The 13569-nt window shown below is 45.0% G+C and overlaps 1 protein-coding gene across 1 annotated transcript; it reads left to right on the top strand.

Moving 5' to 3' along the window:
* The first annotated feature begins 9438 nt into the window (after positions 1-9438).
* Positions 9439-11856, top strand: LOC117259263 (transmembrane 4 L6 family member 1). The gene is made up of 5 exons (XM_078167457.1): positions 9439-9615; positions 9826-9894; positions 11240-11394; positions 11468-11660; positions 11751-11856. Exons 1-5 carry the CDS (start codon positions 9439-9441, stop codon positions 11769-11771), a joined length of 615 nt encoding a protein of 204 aa, XP_078023583.1. The 3' UTR covers positions 11772-11856.
* Positions 11857-13569: the final 1713 nt, after the last annotated feature.

The following is a 13569-nucleotide window of genomic DNA, read 5'->3' as shown; positions in this document are numbered from 1 at the left end:
TAGCTACATGTAGCAGTGTATGTAATGTAATGTTTCCCTGATGTTAGCATGTAGCTACATGTAGCAGTGTGTGATGTAATGTTCCCCTGATGTTAGCATGTAGCTACATGTAGCAGTGTGTGATGTAATGTTCCCCTGATGTTAGCATGTAGCTACACATAGCAGTGTGTGATGTAATGTTCCCCTGATGTTAGCATGTAGCTACATGTAGCAGTGTATGTAATGTAATGTTCCCCTGATGTTAGCATGTAGCTACATGTAGCAGTGTGTGATGTAATGTTCCCCTGATTTTAGCATGTAGCTACACGTAGCAGATGACTGTATAAAGAAATCTGTCATTGCTAACTGAGTATTTGGAACCATCTTATTTATTTATTTTTACCGTTAACATACATTTTTATTTTGTGTTGTTATTCATAGAGACTTTTTATGTTTCATTTTCTTAAGTTTTTTCTCCAAACAGAGCTAAAAACTGGCGGCTCAGGATGCTTCCTCTCTCCATATAAGGCAGTGGGCATGTCCTCCTCCTGGTGTTCCTCCTCTCTCCATATAAGGCAGTGGGCATGTCCTCCTCCTGGTGTTCCTCCTCTCTCCATATAAGGCAGTGTGTGTTTCTGTGTGTGTGTTATAAATGTGTGTGTGTGTGTGTTCCTCAGTCTCAGTCTGAACTGAATCATCGTCTGTCAGCGTCCTCACGGTGAGTGCATTCATGTTTTCATCAACGTATGCTGTAAAGCCCTATGAGGCAAACTGTGATTTGTGATATTGGGCTTTATAAATAAAATTGATTGAAATTGATTGAACACTGTGTGACGGGGTGATTATCGTTATTACTGTTGTTGTTGTTGTTGTTGTTGTCCTGTCTGAGCTCTGAGGGATATTTCAGGTAGGAGGTTCAACAAACTCTGAGTCTAACCCTGAACTCTGTGTTGATTTAGCCTGAGATGAAAATCTGTGAGTTACCGGTTCCAGAACAGTTGATTTGAGTTAGTTCAGCCAACTCTGAGTATGTTCACTCTGAGACTGCGGTCGGAAAGTCCCTCCTATCGTCTATTCCTATCCTATCCTATTCATAAGGACCTAGGAAAAGAGAACCGCAGAGCTGAGAAAATCCAACCACACTTACGCTGGGCTACGTCATCATGCAACGGCGGACGTCGGTGACGTAGTTCGACCGTGGTGAAACTACACTTTAGTTTAGATGGACTACAAAAAGCGCATCTCAGATACTCCGCCCCGTGCCTGCTTACCATGTTGCTTCATGCAGGCTATATAAACATGGACAGCACAGTGAAAAATATGACTTAATTACCAACGTCTGAATTGAATTAAAAAAGATAGATAGGCAGTCACAAAACTGAAACGCTGAAAATGGTTGCTCACACTCACCCTCCTGAAACATTGTGATTATTTATGACAAATGTTCAAGTGTATGCAAGAGAGGCAAATATGTTAGGCTTACAAATCTACTACTGTACATATCATTCTTACGTTGCAAACATGTTGAATTAAAAACATCATCTAAAAAACATTTCATATCCCTTTTTCTTGAAACACAAACTTCTGTGTTAACATGCCAATCAATCATCATCTGTCATTTGCTTAAAATAGTTTAAAAACGACCACAAAACTCAGTAAACACCTTGAAATGTTGACATGATTGTGCCTTGAAGTTATTTTTTATTCTATTTTATTTTTTTAATTGTGTTCATTGGTTTTTCCATTATATTAGTGACAATAACAACACAGAAAAAGGAAACAGAACAAATAACAAGAGCATACATAGGGATGAAGGTGCACCTGTGCAATTAACAGTATATCTTCTGCCTAAATGGACAGGTTTTCTGTGTTTGCTGATGTTCGTATGCAAGAAATGAGTAAACTATTCAATTCACAGAGAGAGCAGAAAGGGAAAGGGGGGGCAGGGTAGAGATGTGGGAGGCTTTATTCTAAAGTGTTTGGGTGAAATTCATTTGTGTAATAGTCTAAAAAGGGCTGCCTCCCGCTGAAGAGCTGCTCCAGCCACACACGTGCCCGTATGAGTGCAGAGATGTCAGCATCTGTGACTGAAGAAAAATTAATTCATGATATTGTTAAAAGCTGGCGATTCAACAACACTCAAATACTGACATGATTAATACACACTGAGCATATCTGACACCACAATATTAACTTGAATTGGGTAATGTTACAACAATAGCGTGACGTTTATAGTTCGCATGGGTTTAACATATTGTTGAGAGTTTGGAACATATCACGTTATGCATATTATCAAGTTATGGCATGAGATGGACAAAGCTTCATGTAACGGTGACTTACATGGTGATCTCCGTGACTTTTCAGTCATGTTGAGAGCCAGTTGTTCTTTTTCTTTACCTTTCATCACTTCTTTCGTTCTTCCTCTACTCCTACTTCTTCGGGTTTATTCATTTGTCTCCGTGAACGGTCAGTCGCTTTAAATATTGCTCCTGCAAAGCATTGTGGGATTAAATTATCTCCTTTCCTATCGCTTAGGAAGGTCCAAATGTATCCTATGTTAAAGGAGATCTGAAAGGAAGCATTGAATCTCCTTTCCTTAGTGTTTAGAGAATTCAAAAAGCTCTTATCATGGCGGCCACTAAAATACTTCTGGGTCATTTCACTCAGCTAGGAACCTTCCTAAACAAAAAGACTTTCCGACCGCAGCCTGAGTTAATCCGACAATAAAAAGCCATCATCAATGGAGCTCCGACTCCACGATTCACCATGGCAACAGGTAAATAAAAGACAGCGCCTCCATTTTAATCCAGTGGATGTAGAGATATTAATGCATGTGTAGCAGACGGTGCACGTTTATCTTTAAAAGAAGAGCCTGAGTCAGAGCGAGGAAAGTGTCAATAAGTTAACCATGAAGTTAATAAAAAAGTTTACTCATCATTTATCAGACTAACATTTCCTTAATGAAGATAAAGTGGTGGAATCTGACTGTGTGTCAGGCTGTAGATACATTACATTATATTAATAATATATAATAATATATTTGTTCAGATTTAATCTGATGGGGAAAAACACAGGAGGCAGAAGATTTAAAACATATAGGCTAGGCTATAGATCAAAGACATAAAGACATGACTGTAAACTCACAGTCTGACCCAGTAATAATATGTTTGGTGATTTGCACTTGAAAAGGCGTTGAGGTTAAAATACAGTAGATTTGAAAATGTTGCACATCTATTTGTATCTTGACTCAACAGCATTCAGTGACTTTATTTCAGCTACAAATGTAGTAAATGTAAAGACAGTGAAATGCTGCACCATTGCTCACTCAGAAATATGAACATATAATCCCCAATATTAGGCTATAGGAATTATGTTCCATCAGTGCGACCAATGACATCAGTGATAGAGATCATTAGTCATTGATACTACGTGTCTAAAGCTTCATACCCATTTTTAACATTTAAATAATTAGACCTACACATTATGTGCAATAAACATTTGGGAGCTGCTCTGACAGACTGACAGTCTGATCCTTGTGCACAGTGTTATAAAAATAATAAATATAAAAAGGACAGAGGTTTGATTCTGAGCTGAGGGTGAATTCTCGTTGTGTAATATTTGAATGTAAAGACAAAAACTGATGTCCAAAGAAATGACTGATGTGCATAAATTCAGCAACTTAAGACAGTCCTGAGTAACAAACTAATATCCAGCAGGATTTAGACTGTGACAGACGGTAAATCTCCGCTAATGAATGCGCTTCGATACAAGCTTTGACGCGGACTGAATGAATGAGGAAATGAAACAGCGTGTAAGAGGGAGGAGACAGAGAAACACTCAGGGTTTATTGAAGGAAACCTGTCAGCGAGCAGGTTATGTTCACAGAGTCTGTTACCATGGTGACTGACTCAGAGTTTCAGTTACCTCTCTTTCTGGAACAGATAACTCAGAGTTTCCCTCATCTCAGAGTTAACACACTCTGCGTTTCCCTCATCTCGGGGTTAACACACTCTGAGTTTCCCTCATCTCGGGGTTAACTTACTCTGAGTTTCCCTCATCTCGGGGTTAACTTACTCTGAGTTTCCCTCATCTCGGGGTTAACACACTCTGCGTTTCCTTCATCTCGGGGTTAACACACTCTGCGTTTCCCTCATCTCGGGGTTAACACACTCAGAGTTTCCCTCATCTCGGGGTTAACACACTCAGAGTTTCCCTCATCTCGGGGTTAACACACTCAGAGTTTCCTTCATCTCGGGGTTAACACACTCAGAGTGTCACTCATCTCAGGGTTAACACACTCTGCGTTTCCCTCATCTCGGGGTTAACACACTCAGAGTTTCCCTCATCTCGGGGTTAACACACTCAGAGTTTCCCTCATCTCGGAGTTAACTTACTCTGAGTGTCCCTCATCTCGGGGTTAACACACTCTGCGTTTCCTTCATCTCGGGGTTAACACACTCAGAGTTTCCCTCATCTCGGGGTTAACACACTCTGCGTTTCCCTCATCTCGGGGTTAACACACTCAGAGTTTCCTTCATCTCGGGGTTAACACACTCAGAGTTTCCCTCATCTCGGGGTTAACACACTCTGCGTTTCCCTCATCTCGGGGTTAACACACTCAGAGTTTCCTTCATCTCGGGGTTAACACACTCTGCGTTTCCTTCATCTCGGGGTTAACACACTCTGCGTTTCCCTCATCTCGGGGTTAACACACTCAGAGTTTCCCTCATCTCGGGGTTAACACACTCTGCGTTTCCCTCATCTCGGGGTTAACACACTCAGAGTTTCCTTCATCTCGGGGTTAACACACTCAGAGTTTCCCTCATCTCGGGGTTAACACACTCAGAGTTTCCTTCATCTCGGGGTTAACACACTCAGAGTTTCCCTCATCTCGGAGTTAACTTACTCTGAGTGTCCCTCATCTCAGGGTTAACACACTCAGAGTTTCCCTCATCTCAGGGTTAACACACTCAGAGTTTCCCTCATCTCAGGGTTAACACACTCTGCGTTTCCCTCATCTCGGGGTTAACACACTCTGAGTTTCCCTCATCTCGGGGTTAACACACTCAGAGTTTCCCTCATCTTGGGGTTAACACACTCTGAGTTTCCCTCATCTCGGGGTTAACTTACTCTGATTTTTCACTACACCCGCTCTCTGGAATACCCCTCAGGAAGCTGCAGAACAAACTTGTCAACAGATGTTTTTCCTTTTTAAATGAATCACATTAAAAGTGTTTTCTGATCTGAAACACTTCATATTTTTAGATGTTTCATTTGATTCAGTCCTAAATGTGTTAAAACATCTGAACGATAGTTTTAAGTGTTTTTAATCAGCAGCTGAAAAAGTTTAATTCATCATGTCTGTGAACACATGAAGGATCTGACTCAGAGTTGAGGTTTGTTTTTTAAGGTTTTAAGGAGAAATTGATTTAAGGTGTTATTGAAACATCTGCTGTGTTCACCTGCTGGACTCTGACTGTTTATCAGAGCTTTTATTCTGAAAGGACACAGAAAATGAGCTGCAGAACAAACAGAGACTAAAGGCTATCACTAAAAACTGTTGCTCACCAGTGGCCCCACTCACTCCTAACGACCGTCGTTCACTAGTGTGACTCACCTGACCCAAACAATGGTCCAGTGAAACTCCACTAACGAAGTATTGTCTTATGAGGGTGGTGGGTGTACACCTCCACAGAGGTTAAAAACCTGAGTCTTACTCCACTGTTTGTCAGACTAGTGAGGACTAGTCAGACCGATGCGTTGAGAACTGATGAAGCCGCCTGGATAAGAGGCGAAACGTCTCCTAGACAAAATCAAAGTCCAGTTGCCTACGATTTAATTGTTGCCAGAATGGAATTGACCTGGATAAATGAGAATATCCACAGACTTATCACTAAAAACTTTTGACGAGTGATCGGTTGCTCTGAGTCTTTGTTTTATTCTGAAGGTTTAACGTGACGACTTCCTGTTTAGATTTTTAACTTTGCTGTGGCAGAAAACATAAAAACATAAAATCATCATGTTCGGTTTCTGATCGATCAATAATTCATTCATTCATTCATTAATCATTTTATGTTTACATTCAGGAAAATTTCATGTGATCACAACTTTAATACATTTAAAACTTTATTATAACATTTAAAATACCCCTTAATTTTTATCTTAATGTTTTAGATAATAGATGTTTCTGTGATTCTGTTTAAATACTTCTGAAATAAACTTGTTGTCAGTGTCATCACATCTTTACCTTACATCAGGTTACCAAACATTTGTTGTTTCTGCAGCAGGAAGTCGAGACATGTTCGTGATGACATCACTACGGCACGATGCGTATGGTGTAAAAACACGTGACTCATTAAAATGTTCACGTCACAACCTAACTAAAGTCCACATTTTTATCACTGACGGGTTAATTAATATTTAATGTTTCTACATTTAAGATGTTTTTATTTGATAAAATCTGATTTTAAAAAAAAACATCAGATTTTTTAATGATTTAAAGACAACGTTTGATCAATAACTTTGATCAGTTAGTTATCGATCGACAGAATCTCACAGTTCAGATTTCAGAGACAGGAAACGTTTGAACATTGTCCAGGAAGTGACATCACAGAAAGTAAAAACACCATCACAGGCTCTGGAGGATGTGTTGTTTAGACAGTTATGACCTGGGGTCTGTTTCACAAAGCAGGTTCAACAGACTCTGAGCCTAACCCTGAACTCTGAGTTGAGTTACTCTGAGATGGGAAACTCTAGGTTACAGGTTTCAGAACAGGTGATTTCAATCGGTTCAATCAACACAGAGTTTGTTCACTCTGAGTTAAGCACGTGCACCACGACTTTAAAAAGCCGTCATCAACGGAGCCCCGATACCACGATTCACCATGGCAACAAGCGTCAAGAAAAGGTCTGCATTTTTTACTCCTCTGGAGTTGGATATTTTAATGCGCTCATACAATGAATTTGAAGCTGTTTTCAGGAAGAAGAGTAACACGGCTGCAGCTGCAAAGGAACGGGAGTCGGCGTGGGAGAAAATTACTGCTCGAGTCAATGCAAAAGTTTAAATGTATTTTATACATTTATGCACTCACAATAATGTTAGGCTGCAGATGTAAACAGGTGGAATGGTGTTAATCCCACCTCATTATTTTTCAAGTGAAAATTGTCTAAAAACAAGTTAGTTTTAGGTGTGATTTGTTTTGACTAGAAATAAGACACATATTCTTGGTATGATTTTGAGTTCTTGCAGTGCGATGCAGTCTGACATTTTGAGACAGTCACTCTACCTGCACATTAATGCTGTGAATGGACTTCATATTCACATAGTCTCCTTCATTTTGTGAAGGAGCAATGATGGGAATGTGGGTTCCATCAGTCCACCCTATCACACCGGGAAATCCTAAAAGAAATTAAAATGACTAATCCCAGTCTGAGGTTGCAGCACCATGTCATTCACTGAATATGATTTATAATCATACATTTGAACTGATTTCTACATCATTCACCTGCAATCCTGTGGAGCTCCTCCTTGATGACCCTCACAGGTTTATGTCCAGGAAACACAACAAAAGAGTTAAATAGACGTTTCAGAGCCAGGGACACTTTTCTCACGGCTCTGCAGACAGTGGCCGCACTGATATTTTCTGCATCTCCGATATTATACAGAAAACTAGAGCAACACAAAGAATCTGGGTAGATGAAAGTGCACGTCCACGGTTGGTGACGTTGGTTATGTCACGACGGATGAGGTTATGGATATAAATGATGGACTGTGATGTGAAACGGTACCGTTCAAAAAGAAAATGTTCTGGAAATGATAATACGTCAATTCTGGGCCTGTGAATAATCTCCTGACGAATGCGTAACTCCCTCCTCAGTAACACTGCCTCTTCGTCCACAGGGTCCTCCAAGAACGGACATGCCATGGTCGAAAACAGTAGATTTAGAACTAGAACACACTTTAGGATCTGACTTTACCTTGAAGACAGATGATCAAACTCGCTGAAACCCGCGCAACACTAAACGAATGAATGAATGAATCACACTGTGTGTGTGGCGTAAGAGGGAGGAGACAGCTAGAAACTCGAGGTTCATTGAAGAAAACCTGCTCCCGACCAGGTTAGGTTCACAGAGTCAGTTGTCATAGTAACTGACACCGAGCTTCAGTTACCTCTCTTTCTGAAACAGGCTGGAGTTACTCTGCTTTCTCTGGTTTAAGTTACCTCCCTTTCTGAAACGGAAAACCCAGAGTTTCCCTCATTTCAGGATTAACAGATGCAGAGTTTCCACTAAACCTGCTTTGTGAAACGGACCCCAGCTTCAATCAAACAAACAAACATTTTGTGTTTGTGTCCGGTTCATGTTTGTTTATCAGAGAGTTCATTTTGGAAATTATCATTGTTGTTGACGTGTTTCTGTGTCGACACGTCTCTGCACCATCAGCTGACTGATCCTCTCACTGATTATTGGTGTCTGTGACGTCTGAAGAACATTAGCATGTAGCCGTTAGCTCGACTGTGAGGGGGTGAAGGGTCAAAGTTCAGGTAACGTCAGATAAGTTCAGTCGATCACAATCGATCAGTTATTGATCAGAAATGATAAAACTGTTGAGACTTAAAGCGTCCTGATTGGTCCTTTAATCTGTCTCCGAGGACATGGAATCTAAAATGTCTTCATGTAGGGACCAGGTTCATCGCTGCGGGGGGGCGGCATCCTCGTCTCTCCGCCGCTGCCATCCCCCCGAGGCTCGAGTAAAAAAGAAAAAACAGTAGAGGAGTGTCAGTGATCAGACGGCGCCGGGTTCACGTCTCCGTCTGTTTCTGATGGCGGAGAACTGTTCTCCTTCTGCTGCTCCCAACCCAGCGTCTCTCCTCATCTCTGTGCAGCAGCCATTTTGTCTCGTCCTCCTCAGTGCCCCATTGGCTGCTCCTCCTGCTTCCTGATTGGTTAAAAGAAAGTTCAAAGGTAACAGGTGTTCACACTGATGAGGTCATCCCTGCTGACAGGAAGAAAATCACAAATCAAGTGGTCTGAGACAAACAATAGGTTTCTGCACCTCACCATGGCTCTGTGTTCAGCCCCTAAAGAATTAGTATCGTGTCGATGTGCATCAACCAGTCAAAGGTGAGCTCAGACCACTGCGTTCCTATTGGCTGTTCTACTGCATATGCGCATTCCCGTGCCGCCGGCAGAAGGGGAGAGCAAGCAGCAATGGCGAACAGTGCACCAGGTGAAATAACTATAACAGGGAGAGCTGAGGCTCAGGAGTATGTGCGGGGCTGCGAGGGAGGGGCTCAGGGCAGAGACGAACGAAACCTGACGTAGATGAGACTCAAAAATCAATCGTTTTCAGGCTTTCTACCTACTGCAGCTTTAAATATAAACATAAACATTAAAGCGTGACTTCCTGTTTGTGACACGGCGCCCTCCTCTGACTCTGTGACCTCTGACGGCCCACAGATGTGTGTGTCGAGGTGTCTGCGGTGTGTCGCCATCTCCCTGGTTCCCATGGCAATGGTCTGCATTGTGTCCAACATCCTGCTGCTGCTTCCTGATCTGAAGATCCACTTCCTGTTGGAGGGTCATGTGACCAGAGAGGCCACCTGGGCCACGGGGCTGTGGGGCTCCGGCGTCCTGGTGAGTCATGTGACGAGTCATCACACTGCGGTGTGTGTTTGACTCACACTGTGTGTGTGTGTGTGTGTGTGTGTGTGGTCACATGTCCTGAGGTGAAGGCACCACGTACAACATGTCCAACTGTCTGATGATCTGAGACGATGGACACTTTGTCTCATTACACTACAATACACTGTGATTATTGATGACATCATCGCTGACTGTCCTCAGGTTCTGATTGGAGCTCGATCCTTCGTCCAGACAAGCAAAACCAGAGGCTGCTGTGCCGTCAGGAGACAGGTCAGCTGATCAAGGACACCTGTCTGTCCCACTGTCCCCAGATGTTGTCTCAGTTGTCTGTCTCTGTCCCCAGATGTTGTCAAAGGTGTCTGTCTCTCTGTCCTCAGATGTTGTCTCAGGTGTCTGTCTCTCTGTCCCCATTGTCTCAGGTGTCTGTCTCTGTCCCCAGATGTTGTCTCAGGTGTCTGTCTCTCTGTCCCCATATGTTGTCTCAGGTGTCTGTCTCTCTGTCCTCAGATGTTGTCTCAGGTGTCTGTCTCTCTGTCCCCAGATGTTGTCTCAGGTGTCTGTCTCTGTCCCCAGATGTTGTCTCAGGTGTCTGTCTCTCTGTCCTCAGATGTTGTCTCAGGTGTCTGTCTCTCTGTCCCCAGATGTTGTCTCAGTTGTCTGTCTCTCTGTCCCCAGATGTTATTTCAGGTGTCTGTCTCTGTCCCCAGATGTTGTCTCAGGTGTCTGTCTCTCTGTCCTCAGATGTTGTCTTAGGTGTCTGTCTCTCTGTCCCCAGATGTTGTTTCAGGTGTCTGTCTCTGTCCCCAGATGTTGTCTTAGGTGTCTGTCTCTCTGTCCTCAGACGTTGTCTCAGGTGTCTGTCTCTCTGTCCCCATTGTCTCAGGTGTCTGTCTCTGTCCCCAGATGTTGTCTCAGGTGTCTGTCTCTGTCCCCAAATGTCGTCTCAGGTGTCTGTCTCTCTGTCCTCAGATGTTGTCTTAGGTGTCTGTCTCTCTGTCCCCAGATGTTGTCTCAGGTGTCTGTCTCTGTCCCCAAATGTCGTCTCAGGTGTCTGTCTCCACATGTTGTCTTAGATGTCTGTCTCTCTGTCCCCAGATGTTGTCTCAGGTGTCTGTGTCTGTCCCCAGATGTTGTCTCAGGTGTCTGTCTCTCTGTCCTCAGATGTTGTCTTAGGTGTCTGTCTCTCTGTCCCCAGATGTTGTTTCAGGTGTCTGTCTCTGTCCCCAGATGTTGTCTTAGGTGTCTGTCTCTCTGTCCTCAGATGTTGTCTCAGGTGTCTGTCTCTCTGTCCCCATTGTCTCAGGTGTCTGTCTCTGTCCCCAGATGTTGTCTCAGGTGTCTGTCTCTGTCCCCAAATGTCGTCTCAGGTGTCTGTCTCCACATGTTGTCTTAGATGTCTGTCTCTCTGTCCCCAGATGTTGTCTCAGGTGTCTGTGTCTGTCCCCAGATGTTGTCTCAGGTGTCTGTTCCTCTGTCCCCAGATGTTGTCTCAGGTGCCTGTTTCTGTCCCCAGATGTTGTCTCAGGTGTCTGTCTCTCTGTCCCCATATGTTGTATCAGGTGTCTGTCCCTCTGTCCCCATATGTTGTCTCAGGTGTCTGTCTCTCTGTCTCCAGATGTTGTCCCAGGTCCTGTACTCCTGTGTCTGTCTCCTTGCTGCTGGTCTCTGTTGTCTCGTCAGTGCCACCGGTCTGTGCCAGGGTCCTCTGTGTTTGTACAACACTACATCCGGTCCGTCCTGGGGTGTCCCCCTGCAGCCCGTCCCTGACCGGTGAGACACACAGAGACAGATAACAGAGGACATGTTGGATGTCCTCAGAGTCTGACAGGTGTCTCTGTCTCAGTCATGCAGGGTATCTGTACAACAGGACTCTGTGGTCCAGCGTCTGTCTCGAGCCGTTGGGTGTCGTCCAGTGGAACGTCGTCCTCTTCAGCATGATGGGCGGAGTCAGTGGACTGCAGACTGTCCTCTGTGCCGCCAACGTTCTCAACTCTCTGCTGGGACTGATCTTGGGACAGGGCGTCTGCCACAACAAGGTCAGTGAGACATCTCTGCTGTCCTCCTGGAGGACGCTGTCAGAGGACATCTCTGGGACAGGTGTGAGACAGTCTCTGTGTGTGTTTCAGGTCAGTCCGGTGTCAGTCTGACAGGAAGTCCCTGATCGCCCCTGGATGATGTCATCGGCGGAACAGAGACTTGTCTCCATGTGAAGTCAGAACACCTTTTATTTTGGCGGGGTCCGCCCACTGTTTCCTGGTTTTCAGGTGCACTGTTGCACTTTAGATAAAAATATAATAATGTCCGTTATGAATGTGGGCGGGGCTTACAGGTGTCCCCACCCCCTGTTATTGATAACACATAGTCTGTCCAGGACTGAGTCACAGACAGGTGTTTGACAATCATCACTTTGATCTGTGTGAAACTGTGGGGACGGTGTGATGTCACAGGTCAGACGCCATGACGAGACACCAGGTCGTCACTCTGCATCATCAGCAGGTCCTTCCCAGGTCCAGGTCCAGGTCTCAGACAGAGGTACAACATGAGCTGATCAGGACACAGACGCAGCGGACGGCGGGGATGAAATACCAAACACTGACTTCCCTTTGACATCACAAGATGTCCAGCAGAGACCAGAGAGACCAGGTCCACCTGTCCACCAGCCCCCTGTCCCCCTGTCCACTGTCCACCTGTCCACCAGCCCCCTGTCCCCCTGTCCACTGTCCACTGTCACCGGCCCCCTGTCCACTGTCCCCCTGTTCTCCTGTCCACTCTTCACCTGTCCACTGTTCCCCTGTTCTCCTGTCCACTGTCCACCTGTCCTCCTGTCCTCTGTCCACCTGTCCACTGTCCACCTGTCCCCCTGTCCACCTGTCCTCTGCCCACCTGTCCTCTATCCACCTGTCCACCTGTCCCTTGTCCACCTGTCCTATGTCCACCTATCCACTGTCCACCTGTCCCCTGTCCGCCTGTCCACCTGTCCACTGTCCACTGAGGTCTGGACAGAGGTGTTCACCGAAGGGCTGGAGAGTGGCACGACCACAGAGTGACCAAAGAGCGGCACAACCAGAGAGTGACCAGAAAGCGCCACAACCGGAGAGCGCCACAACCGGAGAGCGCCATAACCGGAGAGCACCACAACCGGAGAGCGCCATAACCGGAGAGTGCCACGACTGGAGAGCACCACGCCCGGAGAGCACCATGACCGGAAAGCGCTATGACCGGAGAGTGACCAGAGAGCACCACGACGGGAGAGTGCCACGCCCAGAGAGCACCACGACCGGAGAGCGCCATGACCAGAGAGCGACCAGAAAGCACCATGACCGGAGAGTGCCACGACCGGAGAGCGCCATGACCGGAGAGCACCACGACCGGAGAGCAACCAGAGAGCACTACGACTGGAGAGCGCCATGACCGGAGAGCAACCAGAGAGCACCACGCCCCGGAGAGCACCACGCCCCGGAGAGCGCCACGACCAGAGAGTGCCACGACTGGAGAGCGCCAAAACTAGAGAGCGCCACGACCAGATAGCGCCACGACTGGAGAGCGCCAGGACCAGGCCTGGAATTTCATCATTTAAGGGGCAAGGCCACTTGGCCTTTCATTTTGTCAGTTTTTGAGGGCAGCAAGGCCATAAAATAAAACAATGATTTTCAGTCCACGTGCATGATGAATTTAATTTCAGGACTAAGGATGTTTAACGATCTGTGAAATGAATAAATGAAACGAGCTCAAGTAATAATGTGATTTATTTAATAACACTAATAAACCCAATGTGTTTTAAATATAGAACAAGCAGGTTTATGTATTTATAAGCAAACAATCTGTTATGAGTGTACATGATAAACTGATTCACTGAACAAGACTGGCTTACACTTATTTCTGTTGTGTTGTTAGATAGCTAACAAACAAACTACAGTAGGACTATTCAATTACTATTTCAACTGG

The sequence above is a fragment of the Epinephelus lanceolatus genome, chromosome 4, assembly GCF_041903045.1.
Source record: "Epinephelus lanceolatus isolate andai-2023 chromosome 4, ASM4190304v1, whole genome shotgun sequence".
In the NCBI taxonomy this organism is placed as follows: Eukaryota; Metazoa; Chordata; class Actinopteri; order Perciformes; family Serranidae; genus Epinephelus; species Epinephelus lanceolatus.
Note: the sequence above shows the minus strand (reverse complement) of the source record. Positions and strands in the feature narration are given on the sequence as shown.